Here is a 26488-nt window from a genome sequence, read left to right as displayed (position 1 = left end):
CCCACTGCTTACCTTCAGCTCTGGCTTCAACTCCAACAGCAGGCCCAGAGCTGCCACCACTGCTTCTCCCTCTGGGGCCAGGGCCACCACCGCTGCCAACAGCCCCAGAGCAAGCGCTGCAGCCCAGAAAGTAAGCAGCGTGAGGATGCATAGAAAATTGTAATTACTTTATACGTTTCCGATGTATAGACTCTAAAGTTGGGGGGGAGAAGGGGGGTTCATCTGCAATGTGAAGTCATATTGGATTCGGGTAAGTGCAGTACCCAACACCAGGGGTTCCCTAGCTGAGGTACATGACTGGGACCATCCATATGTTCACTTTGAGTGAAACATTTAAGAAGCTGGGATGTAGCTCAGTGATCCAGGTAGGACCTAGGTGAATGCCCATTCCTTCTCCAACAGCTAAGAGGCCTTGCTACATCAAGCCTCCTAGATAACAAGAGCCCTTGATAGAAATTCAAGTTGTATTAAAGGTGGCTACTCCAAGGGGTTAAGGTGTTCATGTTAATCCACAGAATTAGGATCCATGTGACATTTTAGCTGTAGGGCTGGAATCTTAAACTCCTTGAGCTTTAGCAAAGACCTTGGCGCAGCAGGCACCATGGTGAGGATTACACATTAATTTAAGGCATGTGAAACTTTGGAACAAACGGCCTCAGACTCTCCCTGACTCGCAGATACGATCTAGAGGTCTTTTAAGGAGGTTGGGGTTAGGAGTTAGCTGAAGCAACTTACCCTTTGCGTTTTTAGCTCACAGGTCGTTTCATGTGAGGCAGCTATTGTCAATAAGCAGAGAGTGAGTTTGAGTTACGGCAGAGGGAAAAAGCATTGTGTCTACCTCAGCAAGCTGGTTCTGTGCGTTTTGGATGCATCTCGGGTATTTAACACCAGGCATCCATGCACGCAGCTCCAATTTCACACAGGAAAGTAGAACAGGAGATACAGTATCGTGCCTGGCAACTAGAGTGTGCTCTGTTAAGTTGCTGCAGTCGCATGGTTTTCTTTCATGAATAATGAGATCTAGTTTCCATTGCCCGTTGGCTTGAGCACAGCCCAGGGAAACAGCAGCCCTGGGTTCAGTTCGTAGCTCTGTTACTCACGGTCTTGGGAAAACTATATCACTGTCTGCATCTCCACGTGTATCTGTAATTAGGGATAGTGCCCTCCTCATACCAGTACTGAAAGCATTAACTCTTTGTATAGCGCTGAGAGAAACTGCTGCAGAGGGCTAATATTGCCTTGAATCATAGAAAGTGAGGGTTGAAGGGACCTCAGGAGGTCACATCTAGTCCAACCCCCTGCTCAAGGCAGGACCTGCCCCAACTACATCATCCCAGCCAAGGCTTTGTCTACCCGGGTCTTCAAAACCTCCGAGGATGGAGACTCCACCACCTCTCTGGGGAGCCTGTCCCAGTGTTTCACCACCCTCCTCATGAGAGAGTTTTTCTTAATATCCAACCTAAACCTCCCTTGCTGCAATGTGAGCCCATTGCTCCTTGTCCTGTCATCCTCCCCCACTGAGAACAGCCCAGCTCCATCCTCTTTGCAGCCCCCCTGCAGGGAGGTGAAGGCTGCTATTCAATCCCCCTTGGTCTTCTCTTCTGCAGGCTAAATCAGCCCAGTTCCCTCAGCCTCCCTCACCAGTCCTGTCCCCCAGCCCCCGAACCACTTTCGTTGCCCTCAGCTGGACTCTCTCTAGTTTGTCCACATCGTTTCTGCAGTGAGTGGCCCACAACTGGACACAGGACTCCAGATGTGGCCTCACCAGTGCTGAATAGAGGGAAATAATCTCTTCTCTTGACCTACTGGTAGCGCCCCTACCAGTGCAGCCCAGGATGCCATTAGCTTTCATGGCACTAAGGGCACGCTGCTGGCTCCTGTTCAGCTTCTTGTCCCCTGTGACAGCCCCCCCCCCGGTCCTTTTCTGCAGAGCTGCTGCCCAGCCAGTCACCCCCAGCCTGCACCGGTGCGTGGGATTGCTCCCTCCTAAGTGCAGGACTGTGCACTGTCTGTGTTGAACCTCATGAGATTTCTTTTGACCCAATCCTCCAGTTTGTCCAGGTCACTGAAATGTCACGCTGGTCCCAACCGTTCTAAGGTTGCCAGACAATTTGCAGTCTAAGGCCTTGGTTTTTACAACTTTCTCATAACCTTTCCAGACTCTTACGTTGGTGGGAGGAAAGTTTCTTGTTCTCTGCCGTAAGGTGGCAGCGCCTGTTCCAGAGCGGGACTTGGACAATATGGGTAGAATTGTGCCAGGCAGTTGGATGATGTGAGGGATTTCCCTTTGGAAAGAAACATCTCAGTCTCATTCTTTATCGTAGGCAGCACCACAGCAAGGGCGGTGTTAGTGGGCGCGCTTTCAGGAGGGGGACACCAAATCAAATGGAGGTACTTACATGGGAGTGCGTAGGAGGGTGCTCTGCACATAGACTCACAGAGCAGCGGGGCTGGAAGAGACCTCCAGAGGTCACATCTAGTCCAACCCCTGCCTGGGGCAGGATCAGCCCTATCCAACCCATCCCAGATGACCATAATGTAAACTCTGCATAAGGCTAGCCTCAACCCTGACACAACACAGACCTAACACCCTAATCTGCCACATGACCTGCACTGGGTGCCAAAATACCTTGCTAGGGCTCTGAACACAGGAATAAGGAAATGGCTGGATTTCGATCCCGCAGGTGTGGCGTGCTTTTATAGATTTCAGCCAGTTGTATGTTCCAGTGAGGTCTAGACCAGAAGTGCTCACCCGTCGGCCCTTTAGGCTGAATGAGTGGCTCTGGACCCGCTTGCAGGCCAGTTTGGGCCTCATGTCGCCTTGCACCAGGATCAGGTCCACACAGCTTCCACCTGGCCCAACACTGCCAGGTCGGGCCAAGCACTCCCAGTGCAGTGTGCAGAGCCACTATCCAGCCCGTGGGACTCCCTAAGAGCCCAGAAAATTGTCAGCAGGGGAATGGGAATTAATGCTGCCAGCGCTCCCCCACCATCACATTTTTGGGCCTATGGGCCTGGATAGAGTGGCTCTGTGGGCCAGATCTGGCCTGCAGGTCTGGAGTTGAGCACCTGGCTCTAAATGGAGGAAACTGCAGGTCATAAAATCTTAGAGAAGGAGGGCTGGAAGGGACTTCCAGAGGTCACGCAGGCCCTATCCAAACCAGGCTCTTTTGCTGCGGAGCAGGAAATATGCAAGCTGTTAGCAAAGTCTGCAGCTTGCATGTTCTACAAAATTCATAGCTGCCATTTTATTTCTTTTCTTCCATACCTTCAAAGAGAAGCCAGGCACAGTGGTGTAAAAGAGGGGTGTCGAACACAGCCAGATGAGTGGCGCAGGACTGGAGGCAATCAGTGCAGGTGCCATATGCAGCGTGGGTCTCAGACCAGCTGGAGTGGGCAGTGTGCAGCGCAGATCGGCTGGTGCAGGTGCCAGATCTGACATTCAGGGGACCAACAGAGCTGCATGCAGCTTGCATCCTGGGCCAGCCAGAGTGGGCACCAGGGTGCTGGATGCAGCTTGTGTGGGTGGGGAAGAGGTCCTGGACTGGCCCTGCATGGAGGCCAGCACCGAGGGCTGGATGACGTGGCTCTGCAAAGAGGATCCAATGCACGGGCTCTATCTTTGACACCCATTGTAAACAGCTAGTGCTATCACAGTGCTGTGTTTGCAAAATCGTCATCTGCTCAAGACCTTCGTTCATTACACATGCTGGGGTTTGTTGTTCTGCTGTGTCAAGGGCACGTTAAGGTTTTCCTTTAACAATGCAAACAAGCCACAGAGAAAATTCAAAATGCCAAACATGACCTGTATGAAAGCGCCATGCAAGAAACTGTCTCAGGGTTATCCAGAAGGGATACAACTGTTCTGGGAATAGATCATTGCTATTCTGATGATCTGACCTATTAAGTAAGGAATAAAAATCTGCCTTGCATCAAGCCTGGTAGGACACCTGCTAAGGAAGGATTGCATCCTTTCCAGCAATCCTGTGTCCCCTGCACTTACATTGGCATGAGTGCTCTTGGCCGGCGCTCTCCTGAGAAGTAGACTTTGCCCCTTTCCAGCACTGGTGGATAGCTGTACCAGGTGGAAAGTGTTGGTCTGAAGCAGCAACAGCTAGATAGGGGTGTTAGGTTCACTTGGGAGAAATAACCAGACTGGAGGGCTTGACCTTGCAAGGACAGAGCTCTGCACTTGCTGCCACAGGGCACTGGCATCATTTAAAAAAAATGTTTTCCAATCCAACAAATGCCTTCATTGTTTTAGTTGCTCATTAGTTAATTTTGTTCTAATGAGGCTCTGTTAAGGCAATCATCTGACATTGGAAAAAGGAGGTGGGGGAGAACCCAAGTTAAAAAGAGCCTAATTAGCAAGTTGATTATAGCAAGCAAGAAAATGTTCTGGTTATATAAATAAGCTATTGTTATGCGCACAGAAGTCAGGCCATGTTAAAACCTGCTCCTCATGGTTTAGAGGTCAGGCAGACATTGCAAATGCTGGAAAACAAAAGGGAAAAAAGAAGTGGGACTTGTTTGCTGGCCTCCAGCAGAAATGCCTCATTAAATCTTGGGGTCCTTTACTGCCAAAGGGGCCCTTGGAGAGGGAACTGGGAACCTGGGCAAGTGTAGCCTTCTCCTTACCTTCCTCGTTTCCCCCGCCCCCGTCAAGAGCTGAAACCAGAGCAGACGGGATCGCTGATGCTGGGAGATATAAATGAATGGCCGGCCACTACGCTGGACTGGAAGGGTTTCAGGAAGGCCATAGATGATAACGCCATGCCGAACAAGAAGAAGTACAATGTGAATGGAGATTCAGGGATTAAAGCCCAGGTGAGGGCAGCCTTTAGGTACTTTACTGTAGTCTTGCTAGTAAAAAGTTCACTTGGTTTTTTGTTGCTTTCTTCCTTCCTGCTCACATTTGCTTTTGGGACTAAGCCCCTTCACCTGGGGAAAAGGGAAACATAATCTGCAGAGATCGCAACGTGCTGTGCTCCGTTTCCTCTCAGAAGTGGGGGGCTTGATGCTTAGGGTGTAGAGTTGAACGCGTTGTTTCCTCACTGCTCGGTAGTCCCTCGGACAGTCTTGTGAAGAGCTGCAGGTAGATCAGTGAGGTTTGGGGTAGCCAACCATAGCCCCAGGTAATGGGGCTTGCTCTGGTGCTTGGTAAATGGGTGAAGAGCCAGTCTTAAACCTGGGACTCATCAGTGGCAACTTCCTGGGGTGGGAGGCAGGAGTACATGCTTACTCATTTAAAAGAAGCCTGCACGCACCTGCATTTATAAGTCGTTAACCCTCATGGCTTGAGTGGCTGAACTTGCCGGCCTGAATCTCCCGTCTCTGCCAAAGAGCTTCATGGCTGTTAGAAGCGCAGATGCAGAACCACAGATGGTCGAAGCAGGTCGGCATCTGAAATCAAAGCGTCTGCGGTTTGCAAGGGCCTCAGAGTTAATCACCTGCAAAGTAACCCCTGGGAAACTTGCTTTTACATTCAGAGGAATTTTTCTTTATTGAGCGAAACAACTTTTGCATGTAATGGATACGCTTGTTTGTGTCGATCTCGCAGAGCTAGGGAGCGACTTAACAGTGGGGCCTCTCACTAAAGGAAAACTCTTTGCTATGGCGCAGCCTTGCTGGAGAGAGTATGAACAAGGGCTTACAATGAGGATTTTGCTCTGACAGTAAGTGGAGCTTAAGCTTTTAACCTGCTGCTTCTAAGCAGGGCATGTAGGTGTTAGAGACATTTCCTATTTTAAATTGCAGCTCTAGTCTTGACATGGTGCCATGGTGTGCAAGATATAAAAAATCAGATGGAGCTAGCTAACATAATTGTCCCAGAGAAGTCCAATTCCAATCATTGTCTGCACAGGATTGTGACCGAAAGTGGCAGGATATAGTTTCATCTGAGGGGCTTGGGGAAATGCCATCCTAGTTAAGTGAGGCATGATCAGAGAATTATGTTGCCACTATATATAGTGCTGCTTTGGGTTTGGTATTTAGATACTGGGCTTTGGTGCCCTGTTGTATTCACTCAGGCAGCGTCCCTCTCGTTAGAGTAGGGTTCTGGTAGCATTGTGACCTGGGTTTTGATTCTGCTTGGTATGGGTCACTTTATAATCTTTAGCAAGTCACTTTTCAGTTTTGAAAAGTGCCCTGGGGCCTTTGAAGAAATTGTGCCTTATAAAGGAGAAATGCTATTGTACACCTCATAGTAGTTGTCTTGAAAGATCCTTAAACAGGTGATACAGGAAGGGGAAAAGTTAACAGAAGTTTGCTTTTAGTCCAAGTTCTGTCATCAGAATACTTTGCCCTGGCTAGAGCTCTATCATAAATGGTTTTGCCTAAAGCATCATTTGAAATCAATAATCTGCTGTTTTGAAGCGGCTCTTCCAGGCATGGAGCTATCTGCTTCAGCAAAGAGATTTCTTGTGGAAAAAATAGCAGCTGCTAGAAAGCCATGTGCACCAACTGGTTTGCCCATTCAGTCAGTGCTGCTGCTTGTGAAGCAAGAAGCACTTTTTTTTCTGTACATTGCCAGGTCTCCAGTAAAAAAAATTCCCACTGATTATTTTAGGTTCCTGTATTATCATTTGTAGGTGTTGCAAAGAGAAAAACTTGAGGTGGTGTTGCAACTCTTACTGTATCAAAATCATCCGATAAATCTTATGGCCTTGCCACGGCTCCAAGACGGAGCCTGAAGGAGCCGCCAGAGCCACCCCATCACCTTGTCCTTTGCAGTGTTCTTGCCTGCCATGGCTACCTCTGCTGTGGAGGAAAAGGTTTGTTCTTGTCCTGACTAATCCGTATTCCTTTTACAAAGGATGGAAGAGGTGTTTCTCTGCGGCAATGTGGTAATGCTCCTTCTCCTGCTAAGCACGAGGAGCGAGGTGATGGAGCTGCCAGCGCATCTCACGTGGCCATACAGAGCTTTGCACCTCTCAGCCCACTGGGCTTGAATTTGAACTTCTCCCACAGGGGACCAAAGTTGGGGCAGTTTGGTAAAATATACAGAACCAAATAGCGTATGTATTCAAATGTACGATGACCTCCCCCAGTAATTAGATTCTATATATGGAAACCTTATCAATGTGTTATAATTTTCTGGGTGTAGAATCTAATTATTGGAGGGTTGTCTTGATTTTGCCTCCTCTCGCTGCTACAGCAGGGGAAATGATGGCTGGGAGAGTCAGGTGGCCTCCTTATGCTCTGCCCACATTTCTTCCCCCTTCAGCCCTTCCGTCCCCCTCTTACTGTCAGACCCTGCTCAGGCTCTGTTCCCTCCTGGAGCACAGCATGGAAGGCCGTGAACTGACCTGTATGCAACAGGAAGAGGGGGAAAGGGACAGAGAGGAGAGCAGACACTGCAGAGGGGGACAAGAGACTGCTGTGGGTCTGACTGGCCCTGACCCAGACTCAGGCCCAGTCATAAATGCAGCAGTTGCTTGCCTCACCTCCCCCCCTTGTTAAATTGAAGTGGAAGGAGCCAAAAAACCACCGACGTCACAATAAACGTACCCCTGGTAACTTGCATATATGTAAATGACTCTGGGTAAGTTCATCCAGAAGTCGTGCATTTTAACTTGGTGCAAGCTGCTGCAAGTTTCAGCACAGGTCCTCCAGGAGCACACTTTGGAGCAGCACTTTTGTTCCGTCTTATACATAGTGCCAAACTATGCATGATATTAGCCCAACGGCAAAAGGCTCATGACTGATCATATACTTTACTGGGCTGGGCAGTCAACAGCATTTCAAGCCATGGTGACCCCACAGCCCAGCACTGCTCAGTATGTGTCTGTACTCCAGATTTATACCCCCCCACACACACAAAGGAGCCAAGGAGCTAGTTAGCTCGCAGTCACGACTAGAACTGGGTGTTCTTGTCACAAGTCCTGGGACCCTCCAAAAATGTATAAGCAGATGAGGTGCGGGGCAACTGAGTCCATCTCCACCCCATAGAGGGCAAAACCACACCAATCACATATGACAGGCTGAGAGAGGAAGTGACACTCTCAATCACATAGATGTTTGGTGATGTTTACCAGACCTCTAAGACTTGTGAAGAAACAGGAATAATTGGAAATGGGAAAGAAAGGCACTGTTCAGCTGTAGGAGTGAATAGGAAGTCAAAATATGTTTGATGTAGTGGTTCACCATGACTTGGAAAAGAGTTGGTGCTGTGGGGGAGTGAACACAGTGGACACTGTATCTTGTTCGGCTGGGCTGCACTAACCTATCCTTGTGGTAGCATCCCTGGCAGAGGAGATCCGATACCATGGAGGTGGCTCCCCCTTGGAGGTCAGATCACCTTGAGTGGGATGCTGTAGTGAAGGGTGAAGCCCTGTCCAATGCACTATGGGCAGGCCCTCCTACGAGAGTCTATTGTAGCTTCCCAATGGGAGGATCTTGGCTACACACCAATTTTATGGAGATGGGGGATTTCTCCCTAGCTTTCTCCTTTGGCCTGTTGGTTAAGGACAAGCAAGACTTAAGGTCATCTGAACCTGCCCATAGGATGCCTACCATGGATTTTTTTTTTTGGTTTTAAATATAAATTGCATATCTCAGTTTTTTCGGCTAAGATCAAATGTAGCATTTTTTTGCATCAAGGTGAGGGTGGGGTGTCAGGGCTGGCTCTGGCCCTCCCAGTGCCAGCCTAGTATTGCAGTACCTGCAGGCCTGCTGCCAGTTCTGTATGGAGGGAACATCCACCCGTTTGGGGGTTTTTTAAGGGCCGCATTTAAAAAAAGAAGGTTCCCATTAGCGTGTTTGTCCAATGGGGGCTAGATGTTTTATGGGCATGCTTAGCTTGGGCTGCCTTCAGTCAACTTCATAGTTGGTTTCTGTGACTGAGCACATACTGCTTCTCTCAGCAGTTCGGTACTAGACAGTGCATGTAATGCAGGGGGCTTGCTGGTATGCAAATATCAGACAATAGGCTTTTTTCCCCATGCTGATTGGGGGGTATCTTGTCTTATATTCAAGTAAATGAGGCACTTAACATACCCTGAGAGAGTTGATACTCGCTGGTAATGGTTTTGCTTTGTAGATACAAATGCTAAATCTTTAACAGCAGACAAGGTTCTTTGGGTAAATCTGGGATCTTTTATTAGACCCACTCAAATATGATTCTTTGAGTGGGTCTAATAAAAGATATCAGATTTCCTCTAAGAACCTTGTCTACCTATGTCCTTAGACCAACACAACCTGTACCCTGTAAACCTGTATTGGAGCAAGCAAGCTACTCGCATAAAGTTAGGGGATTTTTGCCAATATATACCAGCGTACGTCTGGACCACTATCCTTAAATAACAAGTGAGGAGTCGCCTCCAACTTCTCCAAGAGATATCTAATACCTTTGCACAACACTGAAACGTTCCGACAGCAGTGCTAAAAGTTGTCCAACAAAAGTGTTAGCTACTGAGGGAGAATTTATCTGTGATTAACAGACTCAGCCCTCAAAAAGTTTGCCTAGATGTGGCATTATGCTGCCTGGAGGGGAGGAGTGAAAACTAGCTTCTATTCCCGGTTTTGCCGCTGCCTTGCTGTGTAACCATGGACAAGTGAGAGAAACACTCAGAGCTTTAGTTTCAGCATCTGCTAAGATGTGAATGTCTGCTTCATGTGGCAGCTAAATGCTTGTAAAGTGCCCTGCAAGCACTGGGTGAAGGACTGCTCTAAAAATATTATCAGGAGGAAAATGAGATGTTGATAGGACTTGTGGCTTTTTTTCCCCCTAATGAGCTGAACTTTGATTTGATAGAGAAATCATTGCGGAAAGTTGCACGGTAAGCAGAAATAGGAACATGGTGGCACTGGGGGGGCCGGCTGAGGGCTATGGAGCTTTTATGGTAAAGGTCACAAGAAAAAGTCCACTCCCATTTGGTAATGGCAGAGCAATTGTAAGACAGCTGTTTGTCTTGTGCTAGCGGTGGTTTTGGTAGTCTTCCTAGGAGGCAAATATGCATATCATAAAGCCAGTATTTTGCCGTCTCTGTGTCCATTTCAGAACAGCTGAAGGGTGGAAAAGAACCTACAGCAGCGAGCCTCAACCGGGGTGCCACAACATGCCAGGGTGCCTTGAGATCCTTTCAAAGAGATTTTGGACGGAAATCCATAGTTTTGGTCTTTTTGAGTTCTCTGCACCAGAAAAATTGCTCTAATTTTTCTGTAGTAAAAAAAAAAAAAAAAAAGAGAGTGAAAACTGGCATTTTCTGGGGGGTACCTTAAGTCTGTCTAGCGGGGTGCTTTAAATCTAAAAAGGCGGAGAACCACTGCCTTGGAGATACAGATTTCCTTTCTGGTGGCAGTACATCCAGGGAAGGGTTGGCACACGGGCAAGAGGGAAGTAATGAGCCTACTGTATAATTAAAGAGGGACAATGCACTTTGGAAAGTGTCTGGAAAAACGACACTCTTGCTCTGCCGTTCTGTCCTCTGCACATTTCAGAATAGATCTCCTGACTTTACCAATAAGGTTGTATTTCTTTTTGCCTGGCAGAGGCGACACAGCTGTAAAGTGTGTGAACTGGAGTCTTACCATCCTCGTGCACCGCAGCAAACCAACCTGTCAAACTCCAGTCCGCAGTGTGCAGACGGATCCAAGGCAATGGGTCCGTGCTTAGCGTGCACGCTCACATTTTAGCAGAGGTGTCACGTTTGCTTGTCCCTGGCCTGGAGAATCTCTCGATTCTTGATTACTAATGGTGATCCTGAAATTGGGAAAACCAGGTTGGATTCCGTTTGAAATGAAGCTCTGAGGTCTTGTCGTCCTGCTACTTGTAAACTGAGCACATCTCCTGGAAATACTTGTAAGAGGGTGCTTCCATTGCAGGGCTATTTGTGAGAGCAGGAATGTTAGTCCCGGTGCCCTGACCAAATTGCACCTGAGGTGCGATGTTACCAGCCTAAATTCCCTACCACATTTCACTTTTGTGCGTTATCCTTCACTGCTATGACCTGTACCATAGAGTTTGCTCTTCAGAGTTAAGCAACTGTTATGTGCCACCCAAGAGGCACCTGTACTTCAGTACAACATGAAGCAACTCCATCTTTCCTTTCTATGTCTTTTTGGCAACCAGTGCTATGGGCCAGTTTTCCAGCCAGTCCAAACATGGTGTTCCTCCATGTGTTTTACCCCACAATTACGATAGCCATGTCTTTTATGGCTGATTGTAACTAACCCATTTAATGGAGTACAGTTGGCACGTGATTTGAAATCCTATGACTTGTTTTATTTCTGAGCCTGGTCTTTACACAACAGAGCAACCCATGGTTCTCCATCTCTGTCTTTCTATATATGTGGTCAGTAAAATAATGTACTCCTCAAACTGCTGCACCAGCTTCTGAGGGTCTCCAAACAGTTCCCATTTGGACTGATAAACAGCACTGTCTCCAGTTTAAAAAAACAAAAAAAAAGACACTGGGAGGGGTATCTGGATTCTCCTGACTTGCATGTTCATATTGGTAAAAATGGCTGGCCGGAGGATTTGAGAAATGGGTTTGTATCATGTGTGCTAAGCTAGATCATGGAGCTAAACTAAGCAGCCAATCTAAAATCCCTCTGGGAAAAGTATAGAAACTGATACTCAGCCTTATGTGAAGGAAACCCTTGTTCTTGGATATAATCATGGGGGCTGTTTGGAGTCATCTGCACTGGGTTTAATCTCATGCTGGATTAATTAGGGATTTGTTCTCTTAACAGATCCAGTTTGCTGACCAGAAGCAGGAATTCAACAAGCGCCCAACGAAGATTAGTCGCCGTTCGCTGTCCCGGTCCATCTCTCAGTCCTCTACAGACAGCTACAGCTCAGGTGAGTTCCTCTGCTGGCTTGCATCTGCTCCCCTTGCACCACTCATGGGACATTTTCACAGTGAAGGTCCTCCTTTGCCTGTGTATCTGCTGGACTGTCGGCCACCACAGCAGCTTATTCAGGAGTTGAGTGATCTCCCGTTTCCCCTTCCTAGCTCCATGGTCTTTCAGAGAGGGGGAGGAAAGAGAATATGGATGTGTTTTCCTGTCTTCCTGTACAGGCAGATGTAGCAATACATTTCTTATGTAGAGTCCAGCTTAACACTCAGATTTAGGTTTCTGTGACTGTTCATGTTTTTGCCCCAGTCCTCCTTTTCCCTTTAGGACTTCCTTTGAAAAGCAACCTTGGCCCCCCTAGCATCTCTGCTTGCATTTCATCTTGTCCCCCACACAGCTGCTCTGAGGGTGTGTCAGCATTAATCCCACTCCAGGGACAAAGGCATCTCGTGCCCATGAGACTGAGGCCAAGCATTGCCCCATGTCTTGTTCTCGACTCCTTCCTATAGGAGCACAAGACAACTACAACTCTCCTGGGTCTGCAAAATGGAGCCTAATGAGCATCTGACCTGCTGGTGTCCAGCTCCTGCTTCAGCTGTCTCATGCACAAAAACCCTACAAGTCTGAGAGGTTTTCTGCTTCATTTATAAAACAGCTGCGAGCCAACTCAGCCTGCCTAAGCTCATTTTTGACAGTTGCCTGCTTCTCCAATCCTGTACAAACCCTCCAGGATAGGGCCTCTTGACTTAAAGCCTGTAGGTTTCAAGCTCTGCCCTTCATGCAACAGGCTAATTGCATTAAAAGATGAATGTAGCAGAGTCCTTGTCATACACTGGAAAGGTCCTCGGGGCATCCACTATTCTCTTTGATGACACATCTCCTCACTGACACAACCAAAGCTGGGCTCCGTTTTGGTTCTTTGCCTTTCAGAAGCCAGCAGTAACTCAGCAGAGCTCTTAAACAGATGCATGGTCATTTGCGATGATAAGTGTTGCAGAATTCTGTCATAGAGCTGGTAGAGGACTCCTGGAGACATTTGCCGCAAGAGACAGCACCATGTGCCCAAACACATTATTTTATGCCCAAACACTTTATTTTAAGCTGAAATCTGAACCTGAGCTTTTTACCAAATATCTGTCTGCTGCAGTGATATCAAGCCACCTGTGCGTCTTTCTGGTTGTTTTTATCTTGGCCTAAAGGATCAAGAATGACATCAAGCTGGGGGGAGTAGTAGATCGGCTGAAGGGCAGGGCTAGTATTCAGAGACCTATACAAACTGGAAGATTGGACCAAAAGAAATTTCATGAAGTTCAATAAGGGCAAGTGCAAAGTCCAGCACTTAGGACAGAACTATCCCATGCACCAAGAGGCTTGGGACCATCTGGCTAAGCAGCAGCTCTGCAGAAAAAGAAAGCTAGCGGCATCCTGGGCTGCGTTAGTAGGAACGTTGCTAGCAGATTGAGGGAAATTATTCTTCCCCTCTGCTTGGAATTGATGAGGCCACATCTAGAGTACAGTTTCCCGTTTTGGGGCCTCCCACTACAGAAAGGATGTGGACAAGTTGGAGAGAGTCCAGCAGAGGGCAACGAAAACGGCTAGAGGGCTGGGGCACATGACTTGTGAGGAGAGGCTGAGGGAATTGGGTTTATTTAATCTAGAGAAGACTGAGGTGGGATTTGATAACAGGTTTCAACTGCCTGAAGGGTCGTTCCAAAGAGGATGGAGCTGAACTGTTCCCAGTGGTGGCAGATAACAGAACAAGGAGCAATGGGCTCAAGTTGCAGCCAGGGAAGTTGAGGTTAGATATGAAGAAAAACTTTCTCGCTAGGAGGGTGGTGAAGCACTGGAACAGGCTCCCCAGAGAGGTGGTGGAGTCTCCATCCTTGGAGGTATTGAAGACCCGGCTGGACAAAGCCCTGGCTGGGATGATGTGGTTGGGGCTGGTCCTGCTTTGAGCAGGGGGTTGGACTAGATGTGACCTCCTGAGGTCCCTTCAACCCTCATTCTTTATGATTCTTGGATCAGCAAGCTCCAAGCCCTGATATAACTCCTCACATATCCTTCCGCAATGTGGTTGCCTCTGACAGCAAAGGCCTGGTGTCAGCGATCCAGGCATTCCCTTCCAGCCATGTGTGTTTATGGAACAAGGTTGCGACAAGAGCACACACTACATCCATTCCTAACATGGTCTCAGTTTTACTTGAATTGTTCAGTTAACCTATTAGTATCTTTTCTGGAGCTTCCCTCAGCACCATGAGAGGCAGCTACATGCTTTGGATATATCTTGTTCTGTTAGCCTAATGGGACCAAGCCTTTTAAGCCATCTTTCAGCTCTTTGGAGCTGTGTCCACCTCATCAAAAGGCCAAGCCATTTGGTTGCAGACAATGAGCGAATCATACAACATGTGTGCACCTACTGTCAGCGGGCTGGTGAGGCTACCCAAACAGCAAGGTGTCTCTACTGGGACAGCATGCTCAGCCTGCTTTGGAAACACTCTCTTGCATTGATCGATGAAGGGAAGGTTTTCCTAGTTGTTATTTTGGTCTTGAATCAAGGATGACACCTCAATCAAATATTGGCAAGGCAACAGCACAGAGCAACCCACTAACCTGCATTAAACATTATCCCCTTGCTATAGCAGCTAAGTCTCAGTGCCTCAGTCACTGATTATTGCAGCAGGAGCGCCTCATTTCCTCTATCCAGTGAAGAGTCTGATTGCCAATCGCTGACAAGGGGGTCCGCACTTGAACAAGAAAGTCGCTTACCCTGTGGTTATTGGGGTACTTCCAGGAGATGATATAGATCCTACAACCTGGGCTCTGGCCTTGCTTCTTGGACTCTTTGGCAACATGGGGCATGCATTGTCAAGGTCGTGGTTACCTGGCCCTTTATGCCTGTGTGGAAGAGCATGAGGTGGCAGTGAGCACAAGCACCGTCCTGATGGATGATATTATTGAAAGCACTCCTCTCCCCTGTGTATGCAGTACATGTGTGCCTACCGTGGCATCCCCGCTGACACAACCCCCAAGATGAGTCACGTCATTCTTCCTTTTGTCACTTCCTTCCACATCCAGCTTAGCCCCTCCTTTTGTGCTGCCCCTTATTCTTGGAACAGCTTTTTATATCACATCGTGCGTTTGTCCTTCCTCCCTCCCTGTGTAACCACTAATGCTGATATTCCCCTCCATCAGTGGCATATACCTGAACTATTGTCTCAGCTTCTGTGAACAACAGGGCAAAGCTTTAGCAGTAGAGGCTCTGTTTCAGGCTTTTGTAAAGCAATACACAAGCTAACTGTGCTCTTTGGATAACAGTGCAGGATTTGCCTGGAGGTTTGGGGGAGCCTGGTTACACATGGGCTTGATCATTAATGACTCCAAGCTCTCTTGTTCTAACCCTTGGCCTCTTTCTATTATTGCAGAAGAGAGGCCCCAGCAGCCAAGTGCGGGCCATTCCCTGCCCCACTCAGCCCAGACAAAAGCCAAGGGAACTCTCCCTGCCCCCAAAGAAGCAATGAAGACATGGCTAGCTTATCAAGGTGTAGTAGGGTGTTCACCCAAGCCTTTGTGCTGGGATGCTGTGTTCCTTCACGGGATAACCAACCTTGCTTTGCCATTGCATTGTGTGAAAACTCACCCTGTGGCTGGGAGGGTCATCTATCTCTCCTACAGTGGCCATGTTTCCACACAAAGGGCACTTAGGGGATCCGGAGGAATGATGCATGTTGTGTCCTCCCCAGAGAGCGATCAGCCTGACCCCAGTTATCACCATGCAAGCTACACAGACGGGTGTTTCTCAGTGATGCGGCTTAACTTCACCTCACGTGGTAACACAAGCTTCAAGTTGGCAGTAATGTTCAGCACTTGTCTAATACAGGTCTGTGACCTTCCATAACCATGCACTGTGTTCACAGCATTCTTGCAGATCTAATCAAGTGGTATTTTATAGCTGACTCTCATATCTGAAGGACTAATATTAGTCTAATTAGTCTCACTAATTATTCCAGGTTGCTCCAGCTGCTTAGCTGAAAGAGCTCCTAATGATTTTTTCTTTCTGATAACTCTCTTGCAACTCTTACCTTTAGTCTTTCCAACTAGAGCGCTGGCAGTTTCGATTAGTTTTATGTTCATTAAGTGCAATTTAGTGTGAATGAAAGGTGCTGGGTTGACAGTTGTTGGGACCAAAGCCTCTGTCACCAAGACATTTGCAGTGCAAGTTGTGATAGATCCCATCAGCACCCCACAGCCTTGACCTGGAGAGAGCAACTCCTCTAGCCGAATGGTTAGTTGACAACTTGATAGGTACAATCCATCCTTGGCACCTCCGAACAGTGCCAGTAAAGACATTTTGAACACCTACCTACTCCTCTAGATGTTGTGCCAAGTTCCCTGTAGCTCATTTCATAGAGACCACCAAAGAGTTTTGAGCTATTCCCATCATTACACTATTGCTAAGTAATATGAGCCTAAGCACCAACACTCAGGGCTGGGTTTGAACCTCCAGCTTACAGAAGTGAAAAAGCTTCTGATTCCTTTCCCTAGGCTGTAAGCCACCCAACTCTTTGGGATTTCTTAACCAGTCATTTTCTACTTGCTTTCTTTGAAGGGACACCACCTCTCTTGTGGCCTTGTTGATAGTTTCCATATCAGTAAAGAGAGGGTTTTTCAAAGGACCCCAGGTGGTCCAACAACCAGCTGCTTTAGAAAGTCTACAGGTGCACAGGACAGTGTGCTAGAGGACACTCTCCTGTAATACGGTGTTAAAGTCTATCCATATGCCAAAGCATCACTGAGGAGGAGCAAGGGTCAGATATGACATGAGAGACATTTATTCCAGACTCTCCTGCTCTCTTCTGCTGTCTCTGGCAGAAGTAATTTAACCATGAGAATCCTAAAAAAAATAATAATAACTTCTGCAGGGCAGAGGGGTTTTTTTGGGGGGTGTCACTGGACTGCAAATAGCAGGTACTCAACAAAAAAATTCCCTGGGGAATAAAACTACCCAATATCCTCTAAAGCAGTGGTTTTCAACCTGTGGTCCGTGGACCCCTGGAGGTCCACAGGCAATATCTAAGGGGTCTGTGAAAGATGACTATGATCAACCAAAAGTATTTTAATACCCACATTTACAATTCAAATGGGTCCCCACTCCATTCAAATTTTTTTAGGGGTCTGCAAATGACAAAAGGTTGAAAACCACTCTCTAAGGTCTTCTTGTCTCCTAGATGGCAACTTGGGCAGCAGCAACCATGAGATGATTGAGTTGAGGATCATGAGGAAAGAAAGGATGGAGAACAGCAGAGTAAGGACCCTGGACTTCAGAAAAGCAGCCTGGGCCGGGATGATGTAGTTGGGGCTGGTCCTGCTTGGAGCAGGGGGTTGGACTCGATGTGACCTCCTGAGGTCCCTTCACACCCTCATTTTCTATGATTCTAGTGTCCTGATTTCTACATGCTGCTGCTTTCCTATCAGAAGGCTCACTACAGCTTTCAGAAACAAAGCATAAATCCCTCCACCTCAGTGTTAAGTTTTTTAATGCCCATCCCTCCTACCTCATTTTTGCAAAATCAAATTCCTGTTTTTCACAGGGGTGGGGGGAGGCATCCAGATAGTTTTGGCCTATGCAATGTTTTGTGTTGCAGATGTTTTTAATCCTTGTGTACCTTGCAAGGTAGATGTGCTGAAAAGGCTCACAGTATTGTGTTATAGCCTGTCTGTCCAGTTAGCTAACCCTGCAACTGTGAGACAGGCAGCCGCCTGCAATGGTGTGGTTGGCATTTGCTGCAGTGGCAAGACAGCACAGTCAGAGGTTTGCATCTAGGAGCAGGTGCCCTGCCTACCTGAGTTGTAATCCTGGCGCTGCTCCTGGCTTAGTAGCTTTGCCTGGGGGAAATCACTTGCTTTCTCGGTGTCAGTGGCCCTGTTTTTACCAAAGAGAAAAGCCCTTGCCTACCTCACTGAGGCTTGGAAAATGAATTGGCTAGTATTTGTCAGCTCTTTGAAGAGCTGTAGTGCCAAATGTTGTTGTGCACAGCACACACATTAACTCGTTGCTGAAATAAAATGAGGTCAGTAATATCGTTATTTAAGGAGGTTGATGTTCTCATTCTGTTTCATAACTGTAGTGGGAGGGGGTCAGATTTTTTTTTTCTTAAAAAAGAGGTACGTTGTTAGCTTATAATAGGTATTTTGGGTGTGATGGAGGGGATAATTTAAGTGGATAGAAAGGGATTTGCTCTTGTTTGAGAAATGTTCTCTAGTCCCTCATTCGCTGCTTAAAAAGAAAGTCTGGCAGTGACAGTAGGGTACTTGTCAGGATTTCAGAGCAGTCCTGCACTTTGGGAAAGTTCAGACCCAAATCTGGTCACAGCTGCTTGGGACCGGTTCTGATCTGCAGCCTCATTTTGCCCATTAGATAAAACTGCTTGGCAGCTGGGAGGAGGAAGAGAGGGGTTCATACTGTTCTGCTGAAAACCAGATGGTGCCATTGACAGCTGCAATATAAACTGTGGGTCCTGATCCTGGTTTTTAAAGTTCTGGCTAAAATGGTTTCCAGGTAAATTAGGATGAAATTTAGGAGACAAGCTCAATTGCACACGCTAGTGAGATCTTCTCAAAACGTATGTATCTAGAGGAGCCTCTCCTCAATTCTGTCACGTTGCACAGGAAAGCAGTTGGGCAATATACTGCCCGTCACCTCATGGGGGTTAAGTCAAGACACCTACATATATAAGATCCGCGTTACTACCTGGCTTTTTAAGGCTTTGTTACAAACATGACTTTCACCCAAGGACTAGCCCCCAGATATGTGTTTTTTTTAAAACACTGCACAGATTAGCTCTGTTTTCAAGCGTATAATCCTGCTTTAACTAGTTAATCCTTCTGGAGTTCTGGATCAGAGGACTTGATGTTATATAACCTGCTTTTCTTTTATTAAGGCAGGCTTTCAGCTCTTCAAGAGGCACCTTGGACTCCGCTCAAAAGTCCACTCCTAGAATGTGTTGCCATTGGTGTGCTGTTTGCAGGGTCAGACTTGCCTTTTGTACCCCCGCTGAGGACAGACCTCCAAGAAATTTCAGCAATGCATAATTCTTAGTAAGCAGATTAGACCTAAGCGAGGTCTTGGGGATCCTGGCATGCAGACAGCGGCAGCACTAAGCTTTTTTGCTTGGGAGCATTCAGGTATCTCAAGAAGGCTAGAAAAGTCACTGACTGGTTTGGTGGGATCTACCTGAAAGACGAACCACTGGCTATACTGTAGGAAGTCCCTGCAGTCGAATCCCTCCGTAAGAAATAAAAGACCCAGGAATTACCATGTACTGGGCCAGACTGGAGGTTCATCAAGTCCTGTCTCACACCATGGCAGAGAGGAGATGCCAAGGGGGAGGGTGAACAGGGCACATGCAGGCTTTTCTGTTCCCTGCTTCTCTCCCATTTACAGCTTGCAAAATTCAGACACCTCATTTCTAATGAAAGGCCTGAGGAACTCTGGAAAGAGGAGTTGCCTACATGTAATTTTAGTTCTTGGCATGGGTTATCAGTACAGATGCCCACTGTCAGGATGCACCTACAGCTGTGCTGCCCCTGGAAAGTCCCAAGTCCCAGGAGAGATGTCCATGAAGGGAGGGTGGACCACCCCTCAGAGACCATGTAGTCATAGAGTAGGGTGGAGGGTTGAGATATCTCTGCTGATCTACTCTAATAACTCGGGTTTCAGTCATTCTTCCTTTTCCTCTTTCTTTGATCATTTCCCTTTTCCATGTCCTTTGGGACATTGAGAGGTACAGATTAAGATATGTTGAGGTGGTCACCCTCGCTTAGAAGAATTTGCTGGGTCAGGAAAGATCTTCTAGTTGAAGGCTTTCTGTGCTTACACTTCTCTGACTTGGAAGAAATATATCACTGTCACCAAAAAAAGGAAGCATGATTAAAACACTCATTGCTAAGATTGGTGGTCTTTGTGAAGCATTAGGCCTCTATTTAAAAAATCCTCTACAAGTGGGAGACGAAATGGTGGCTGAATTCAAGAGCCTTGTGATCAAGGTTCAATGTTATCGTTAAACCTATGCTGTTTAACATCTTCATCAATGATGCGGACATTGGTGTCAGAAGCGGACTGGCCAAGTTCGCCGCCGACACGAAACTCTGGGGTAAAGCGTCCACACCTGAGGACAGGAGGGTGATCCAGGCAGATCTAGACAGACTCATGAAATGGGTGGATGAGAACCTGGTGCTTTTCAACACTGAAAAATACAAGGTTCTCCATCTTGGGAGGAAAAACCTGCAGCATGCATATAGGCTCGGTAGTGCTACGCTGGCTAGCACTACAAATGAAAGGGACTTGGGGGTCATGATTGACCACAAGATGAACATGAGCCTTCAATGTGATGCTGCAGCTAGTAAAGCGACCAAAACGCTGGCTTGCATCCATAGATGCTTCTCAAGCAAATCCTGGGACGTCATTCTCCCCTTGTACTCAGCCTTGGTGAGGCCACAGCCGGAATACTGCATCCAGTTTTGGGCTCCACAATTCAAAAGGGATGTGGAGAAGCTTGAGAGGGTGCAGAGAAGAGCCACGCGCATGATCAGAGGTCAGGAAAACAGACCTTATGATGAGAGGCTGAAAGCAATGGGGCTATTCAGCCTGAAAAAGCGCAGGCTCAGGGGTGATCTGGTGGCCGCCTAGAAGTTTTTATTAGGAGTGCTCATCAGGATCTGAGGGAACATCTGCTCACCAGAGCCCCCCAAGGGATGATGAGATCGAATGGGCACAAACTCCCCTGTGACTGATTCAGGCTGGGCATAAGGAAGAACTTCTTCACTGTCTGAGCCCCCAAGGTTTGGAACAGACTGCCGCCAGAGGCGGTTCAAGCACCCACTTTGAATGCCTTCAAGACACATTTGGATGTTTATCTTGCTGGGATCCTATGATCCCTGCTGACTTCCTGCCCCTGGGGCAGGGGGCTGGACTCGATGATCCTCTGGGGTCCCTTCCAGCCCAAATGTCTATGAAACATGTGCCATGACCTTCATCTTTCTGATAGCCCTTGTAATCAAGGAAATTGGAAAGGCCAAACAGCAACAAGTAGTGTTGGAGTAATGTTGTAGCCTTCATGGTCCAGGAAATATGTGAGAGGCAAGGATTTTTTGGGGGGTGATACCTTTTATTGAACCAACTGGGAGATGTTTGAAACAAGCTTTCAAGCGCACGTCTGGATCTGGGCCTAGCAATTCAGTATACAAGAATCATCCTTCAGATTTGTCTCATTCCTGTAGCGCTTCAGAACTCCACATCTTAAAGCAGGTCTTCCATTCTGGGACATACGTCTGCAAGGGCAGAGCACTGCAGCCCTTTCCAGTGGTTATGGCAATGGCTACAGAAAGATGAGCCATGCCCTAGGCATCACTAAGCCTTGAGGGAGCACTCCTCCACTGCTTGGCCTTTTGTGAAAATATCCCTAACAGCATCCTGCTGCTTTTGGTAGCGGTGGACCCACCTGTCCCACCCAAAACTTATCTTTCTAGTAGCACTTGGCAGTTTGCAGTGCTTCTTTCTGAGGTGGCCAACATCTAGAGCCTGTGTTGAAGTCATTTTGCCTGTTTAGCATCTCTGACATCTGAGGTCTGCCTTCTACGCTCTTTTCAAGCACTAGATTCAAAAACCGCTAGAGGGGACTAGGTTAGGTAAGGGCTACAGCCTCCAGATTACAACTGACTGAGCCTCTGACTGCGGGAAGCTGTAAGAGGAGCGGTGCAGAGGGCAGATGAGTCTGGGCAGGCCCTGCATAAACGCTCTTCCCCCTTGCCATCTGCTCTGTGTCACTGTGAGAGACAGGATACTGGACCTGTGGTCTCATGCAATATGGTGTTTCTTACGTTCTTAAGCCGTGAAGGCACCTATCCACCTTACACGGTTGTTGGATGGTGGAAACGGAGATCACTAAAGATCTGTACCTACTCAAGCGGTAGCATCGTTCTACACAACTGATGTGTTTCCAGGTGCTGAAAACTTGTACAGCGTCTCTTCTAAGTCCAGTGGACCTGCCGCTCGAGATTTTGGAAAGGTTTCAAGTTCTTGAAAGAAGCTGCAGAGACATTTGATCAGAAGAGGAAGCTAAAATGCACGGCTCAGGTTTGTGTTGGTGACAAGGGGTGGTCCTTGCCGGGAGAGAACCGAGAGAGGTCGTTAGCCCTGCTCGTCTGAGGTCTGGCTGCAGCCCGAGAGCGCTCCGCTGCAGTTGGAAGTGCCGGGCAGGACGGTTCCAGTGTTCTGCGTCCAACTGTTTGTTTCTGGAGTGGGAGATGTAGGCAGTGACTTTCATTCGGTCTGTGGTCCCTGAGCGTTGCCTCAACCGGTGATCATAGAGTGAGAGAGCTCGAGAACTTGGGGTCCTCAAAAGATAAAAGGGCGCAAAGGGTCTTCTGAGCGGTTTGCAAGGACATGTCGAGGTTGCTGTCAACATCATCCTTTTCCGTAACAGGATCTAAACATGTCGCATGTAAGTTTTTGGCAATTAAGAGCTCCTAGCGCAGGATTCAAATCTGGTCAGCTCTTGAACATCCTCGGATGTTAATCTTCATGACCAGTGGAGCCTTGTGTTTTCCTTTCCTAACTGGGATGAGAAGGGAGGGATCCCGCTGGATCACACACAAACCTCTTCTTAAGGGTAGGATCTGTCTTTGGGAAATCTCCCACCTGCCAAACCTGAAACTGGGCTCCTGGTAGGAGCTACGTACTCGACGATGTTTGGGGGGGCGGGATAAGAGGAAGGAGACGATCACTGGTACAAGCCATAATTTCCGCACTGTGACTTGAATCCTTCCTTAGGCACCAGGTGATTCTGGGCTCCAGGGTCTTGCACCTGAGACATTAAAGACAAGTCAGGAAAGCACCTTCGAGACAAACTGGTTCAGAGTTATGTTTTCACAGCCTAGCGAAAGCTCGTGCCTCTCTGAAGCCCTGTGCCCTGCCTTCTCCCTGACTGGAGCTAACACAGCTAACCACTCTGTCTACCTGAGAGATTGTCTGTCTGCAGGGGCAGACCCAGGGCGGGTGCAGCTTCACCCCCTTCTGCTGTATAGCAAAGTGAGTCCTCCGCTCCCCACTCCCAAAAACAAGGCTGGGCAGGGACCTGTTGGCTGAGCCCAGCACCCTGTGCAGTTGCTTCCCAGGGCATCGGGAAAGCTGGGGTGTGGGGACCAAGCAGGAAACAGGGACCCGCACACTGTTGCCGCTGCCATCTCTGGCCAGGCCTGGCACCCTGCACAGCCGCCCCTGCAGCTAAAGTCCCCGGGCTGGCAGGAATGGGCAGGGAGCTGGAGCCTCTGGAAGCAGGTGCAGAAAGGGGGGGAACCAGTCTGCTTCTGCTATCCCTGCCTGTTGTGGGCATGCGGGGAGCACCAGGGCCCCTCCTGTCCTCTCCCAGCCTGGGGCTGTGGGGAGGGGCTGCACAGGGTATCAGGTTTGGCTGGGGACAGCGGTGGTGGTAGGAAGTCCCCACTTGCTGTGCCTGCTCCCTGCCTGTCCCCCAACCCCAGGTGCCCTGCACAGAGCTGGGGGCTCCAGCCATACATCACCCCCATGGTGGAGCTGGTCCCACTGCTGCCACCCCCTCTCCTTACAGTCTTGGATCTACCAGGCCCCCCGAGTACTAATAAAGAGAATATTTATTTCCCTCTGCATTATGGCACCACGAACATTGTCAAAAGGAACTTATCAGGCCATTCAACCCACAAAAAGTTTCCAAATCTTGTCAGCTCATAACACTTCCCAGTGCTGACTTGCATCTCTTTCATCCAGGAGTGACAGGAAGGAGCACCAACTAGTTCTGACCCCAGATTCATCTTGGGATCTGAAAGTCTTTTTTCCCACTAGGATTAACATGAAGAACAATTTGTGGTCTCTTCATGCCAGAAACAAAACCATATGGATTTAGCCTGAGTGGAACAGGCCAGTCTGCAGCCTTTGCCCTGTGTTATAAAGAGGGGGTGACAGTCAGAGACAGGGGATTTAGCATTGCAGAAGGACCATGCTACTTGAATAATTCCTAACTCTTGTCACAATATATGTGGAGTGAAAATCCATTGAGCTTTGAAAGACCAGAGGGAGTTTGAACCTGCTGTTTCATTGTAAGGACCCAAGAATAGATGAAGAGCAGTTCCCCATGTGACCTCTCATGGAGTTTCCCCGTCTCTTGGCGCACAACCCGACAATGCTGAGTTTTCCAGTGGAGTCCTAGCTTCTCTGACAAAACTAAGTGCATCCCAAGAGTGAGGGTCCACTCTGACAATGCTTGAAGGAAGATCGACCAGCTATGCAGGAGAAATGGGATGGGAGGGTTAGGAGGAGGGGGAAAGCTATTTAGATACCAAAAAAAAAAAAGGTGTATTTGAAAAGAGAAAAATATTTCTGAGAACTGGCAAGAAACAGTCAAGGAGACTTTGTTAGAAGGGCTGGGGGTACAGCGAGTTGTTCTCAGTAAGTATATACCGTGTGTCCTAGCTGTCACCACCACAGCTTCCCCCAGCATCTATCTGAGGCCTTCTGCCTCTTATCCTACTCTGATAAAGGCACATGAAGGGGGCCAACAATTTGCTTGGTGAAACTCATTTATGTTGGTAAAATGAGTTGCTAGAACTGTAGCACAGGGGGCTGTGACCTGGAATAAGATGGTCTGCATTCGAGTGGTTGCAGTCTTGACTGTAGCTACACTTGAAAACCCACACTGGTGCCCCCTTGTACATCTGGCCTGTTGCTTGGGACTAGCATGTATTTATTCATTGATTATAATTATAAGCTGCCTTCCCAAAAAAGGCTTAGAGCAGCTATGTCCTTTCCCTTAAGCATGGGGTGGTTCCTGAGGCTGGACACAGCCAACTTAGATGAGTAGGGGCTAGAAGCTTTTAGCGTTAAGCTGCAATTTGACAACTCGCATGAAATAAGGTGGGTCTCAGTCCAGTCCCCACTCTCCGTATTAGCAGTGCGCTCACACTAGGAATAGCCCCCATCATTGGCGGTGATAGAGAGAGCAAGGACTAACTGGGCAGACGAATCTAGACAGGCCACAAACACGTGTTGCTATAGTAAGGCAAGAGGAGATGAAGGCATGAATGGTTGACACTGGTCGTGGTGGATTCAAGCAGAGAAGCAATGTGGCAGAAGGGCTGAAGCAGGTAGGTTTGCAGAAATAAGAGGTGGAAAGAGGGCTGAAGGGCACTTCAGGGGAAAGGCTGGTCCTGAGGATATGAACAGTGGAAGGAAAAGTGGGCTGAGGTTGAGGAAGAAGAGAGAAACAAAGGAATTGGCACCTCAAGGTGCTCTTATTGCCCGGAAGAAGCACGCCTGTGATCTGTTCAGCTGATCGCCGCAGAATTGGGAAGCAAACCAATTCTGGTGCATGCCTGTGTCAGTGTTGCATAACCTCAGTGTTTTTTACTCTTGAAGGGGGTCACACGTTCTCTTAGTTGCTCCGTAGCTGGGACATGCCCCCTCCTATCTCAGGGGATCCGACTTTTGGAGGTAGCTTATTCTGGCTGTGATGTGTCCTTCTCTCTCTTCAGCTGCCTCGTACACAGACAGCTCCGACGATGAGACCTCCCCCCGGGACAAGCAGCAGAAGAACTCTAAAGGCAGCAGCGATTTCTGTGTGAAAAACATAAAGCAGGCAGAATTTGGGCGCCGAGAGATTGAAATTGCTGAGCAAGGTAAAAAGCAAGGCTCCACGAGCTCTGTTCTGGGGGCTGGACGTTGCACGGGTACATCCTGCTGAGGTGGTGTCTGCAGAGCTAGGAGCTAGGGATGACTGAGACTGAGCGTTCAGGCTTCTGCTGTACGTTACATAGATTAGGCAATTCACTGGTGAATCAGAGACCGGCCACACATGCAAAGTAATTATCACACCATAAAAAGAACTTATTCATGTATAAAAAGGCAATCAGCTACAAAGTTTGTGCTAAAAAATGTGTAGCAACTCTGTAACTGGTTTCTATCTAGCTTTCATTTGAATTTATAGCAGGGCCCTTAGTGAAAGCTGGTCTTCAGCAGAAAAATCCTTTTTTCTTTTCTTTTTTGGCTTTTTTGGGGGGGGGGGGTTTGACTACAGGAGGTTTGTTGTAAGAAGTGCCTGCTGAGGAAGACTTGGGAGCTTTTGGTCAGAAAACCAAATATTTCAACCAAAAGCTGAAATCATTTGACTTGCTTCTCCTGCCTTGGTGCCTCGTGGGGTAGCAGTTTCCCCATGTTCCCATTCTCTGTCTTCCTGGCTAGACTGTTTCCCGTGAGATGTCACGACCAGACTTTTGTTGTGCAGCTGCCTCCTTCTCCCCATGAGTGGAGGCTGTGGTGTATATATAATCCAGCAGAGACCCTGGAGAATGGGGGCACGAAGCACCCAAAGACCTTTCTTATTAGGCATCACGTCAGTATTTGAGTCCAAAATATTTCCCTTTGGTTTTTGTTGCTGTAGTCTTGGTGATTTTTTGCTGAAAAAATTTCTGTGGAAAATTTCAACAGCCTTTCCCTGGGTGGGGGAATGGATTTTATGACCATCTTGATCACTGGTTTTTAACATTTCTACACCCAACACACCCCTAAGAAAAAGCCAGCTCTTAATTTTCACTCATTTTTTGACTACACAAATGTAACAGAGCAAATTCTTCTGTTGCAGACCCCCAGAAAGCCTCCAGCAAA

At 47.9% G+C, this 26488-nt stretch overlaps 1 protein-coding gene across 8 annotated transcripts in view; it reads left to right on the top strand.

Annotated features, from left to right (window-relative positions):
• AHCYL2 (adenosylhomocysteinase like 2) overlaps positions 1-26488 on the top strand; it is a 194786-nt gene that overhangs the window by 123584 nt on the left and 44714 nt on the right. For 5 of the 8 annotated variants that reach the window (XM_019509684.1, XM_019509685.1, XM_019509683.1 and 2 more), the window contains exons 2-3: positions 11695-11803; positions 25360-25503. Coding sequence is in view for 6 of the 8 variants with exons in the window: in XM_019509683.1 (XP_019365228.1) it covers positions 11695-11803; positions 25360-25503 (253 nt within the window). In the remaining 2 variants the exon portion in view is untranslated. Of the gene's footprint in view, positions 1-4509; positions 4828-6740; positions 6774-11694; positions 11804-25359; positions 25504-26488 lie in introns of those variants that run through there. The other 3 variants (XM_019509677.1, XM_019509679.1, XM_019509682.1) reach the window with 3 other exon arrangements.

Source organism: Gavialis gangeticus, unplaced genomic scaffold (assembly GCF_001723915.1).
Source record: "Gavialis gangeticus isolate Ggan-Ray unplaced genomic scaffold, GavGan_comp1, whole genome shotgun sequence".
Lineage (NCBI taxonomy): Eukaryota > Metazoa > Chordata > Crocodylia > Gavialidae > Gavialis > Gavialis gangeticus.
This window is presented reverse-complemented; position numbering and strand designations above follow the sequence as displayed.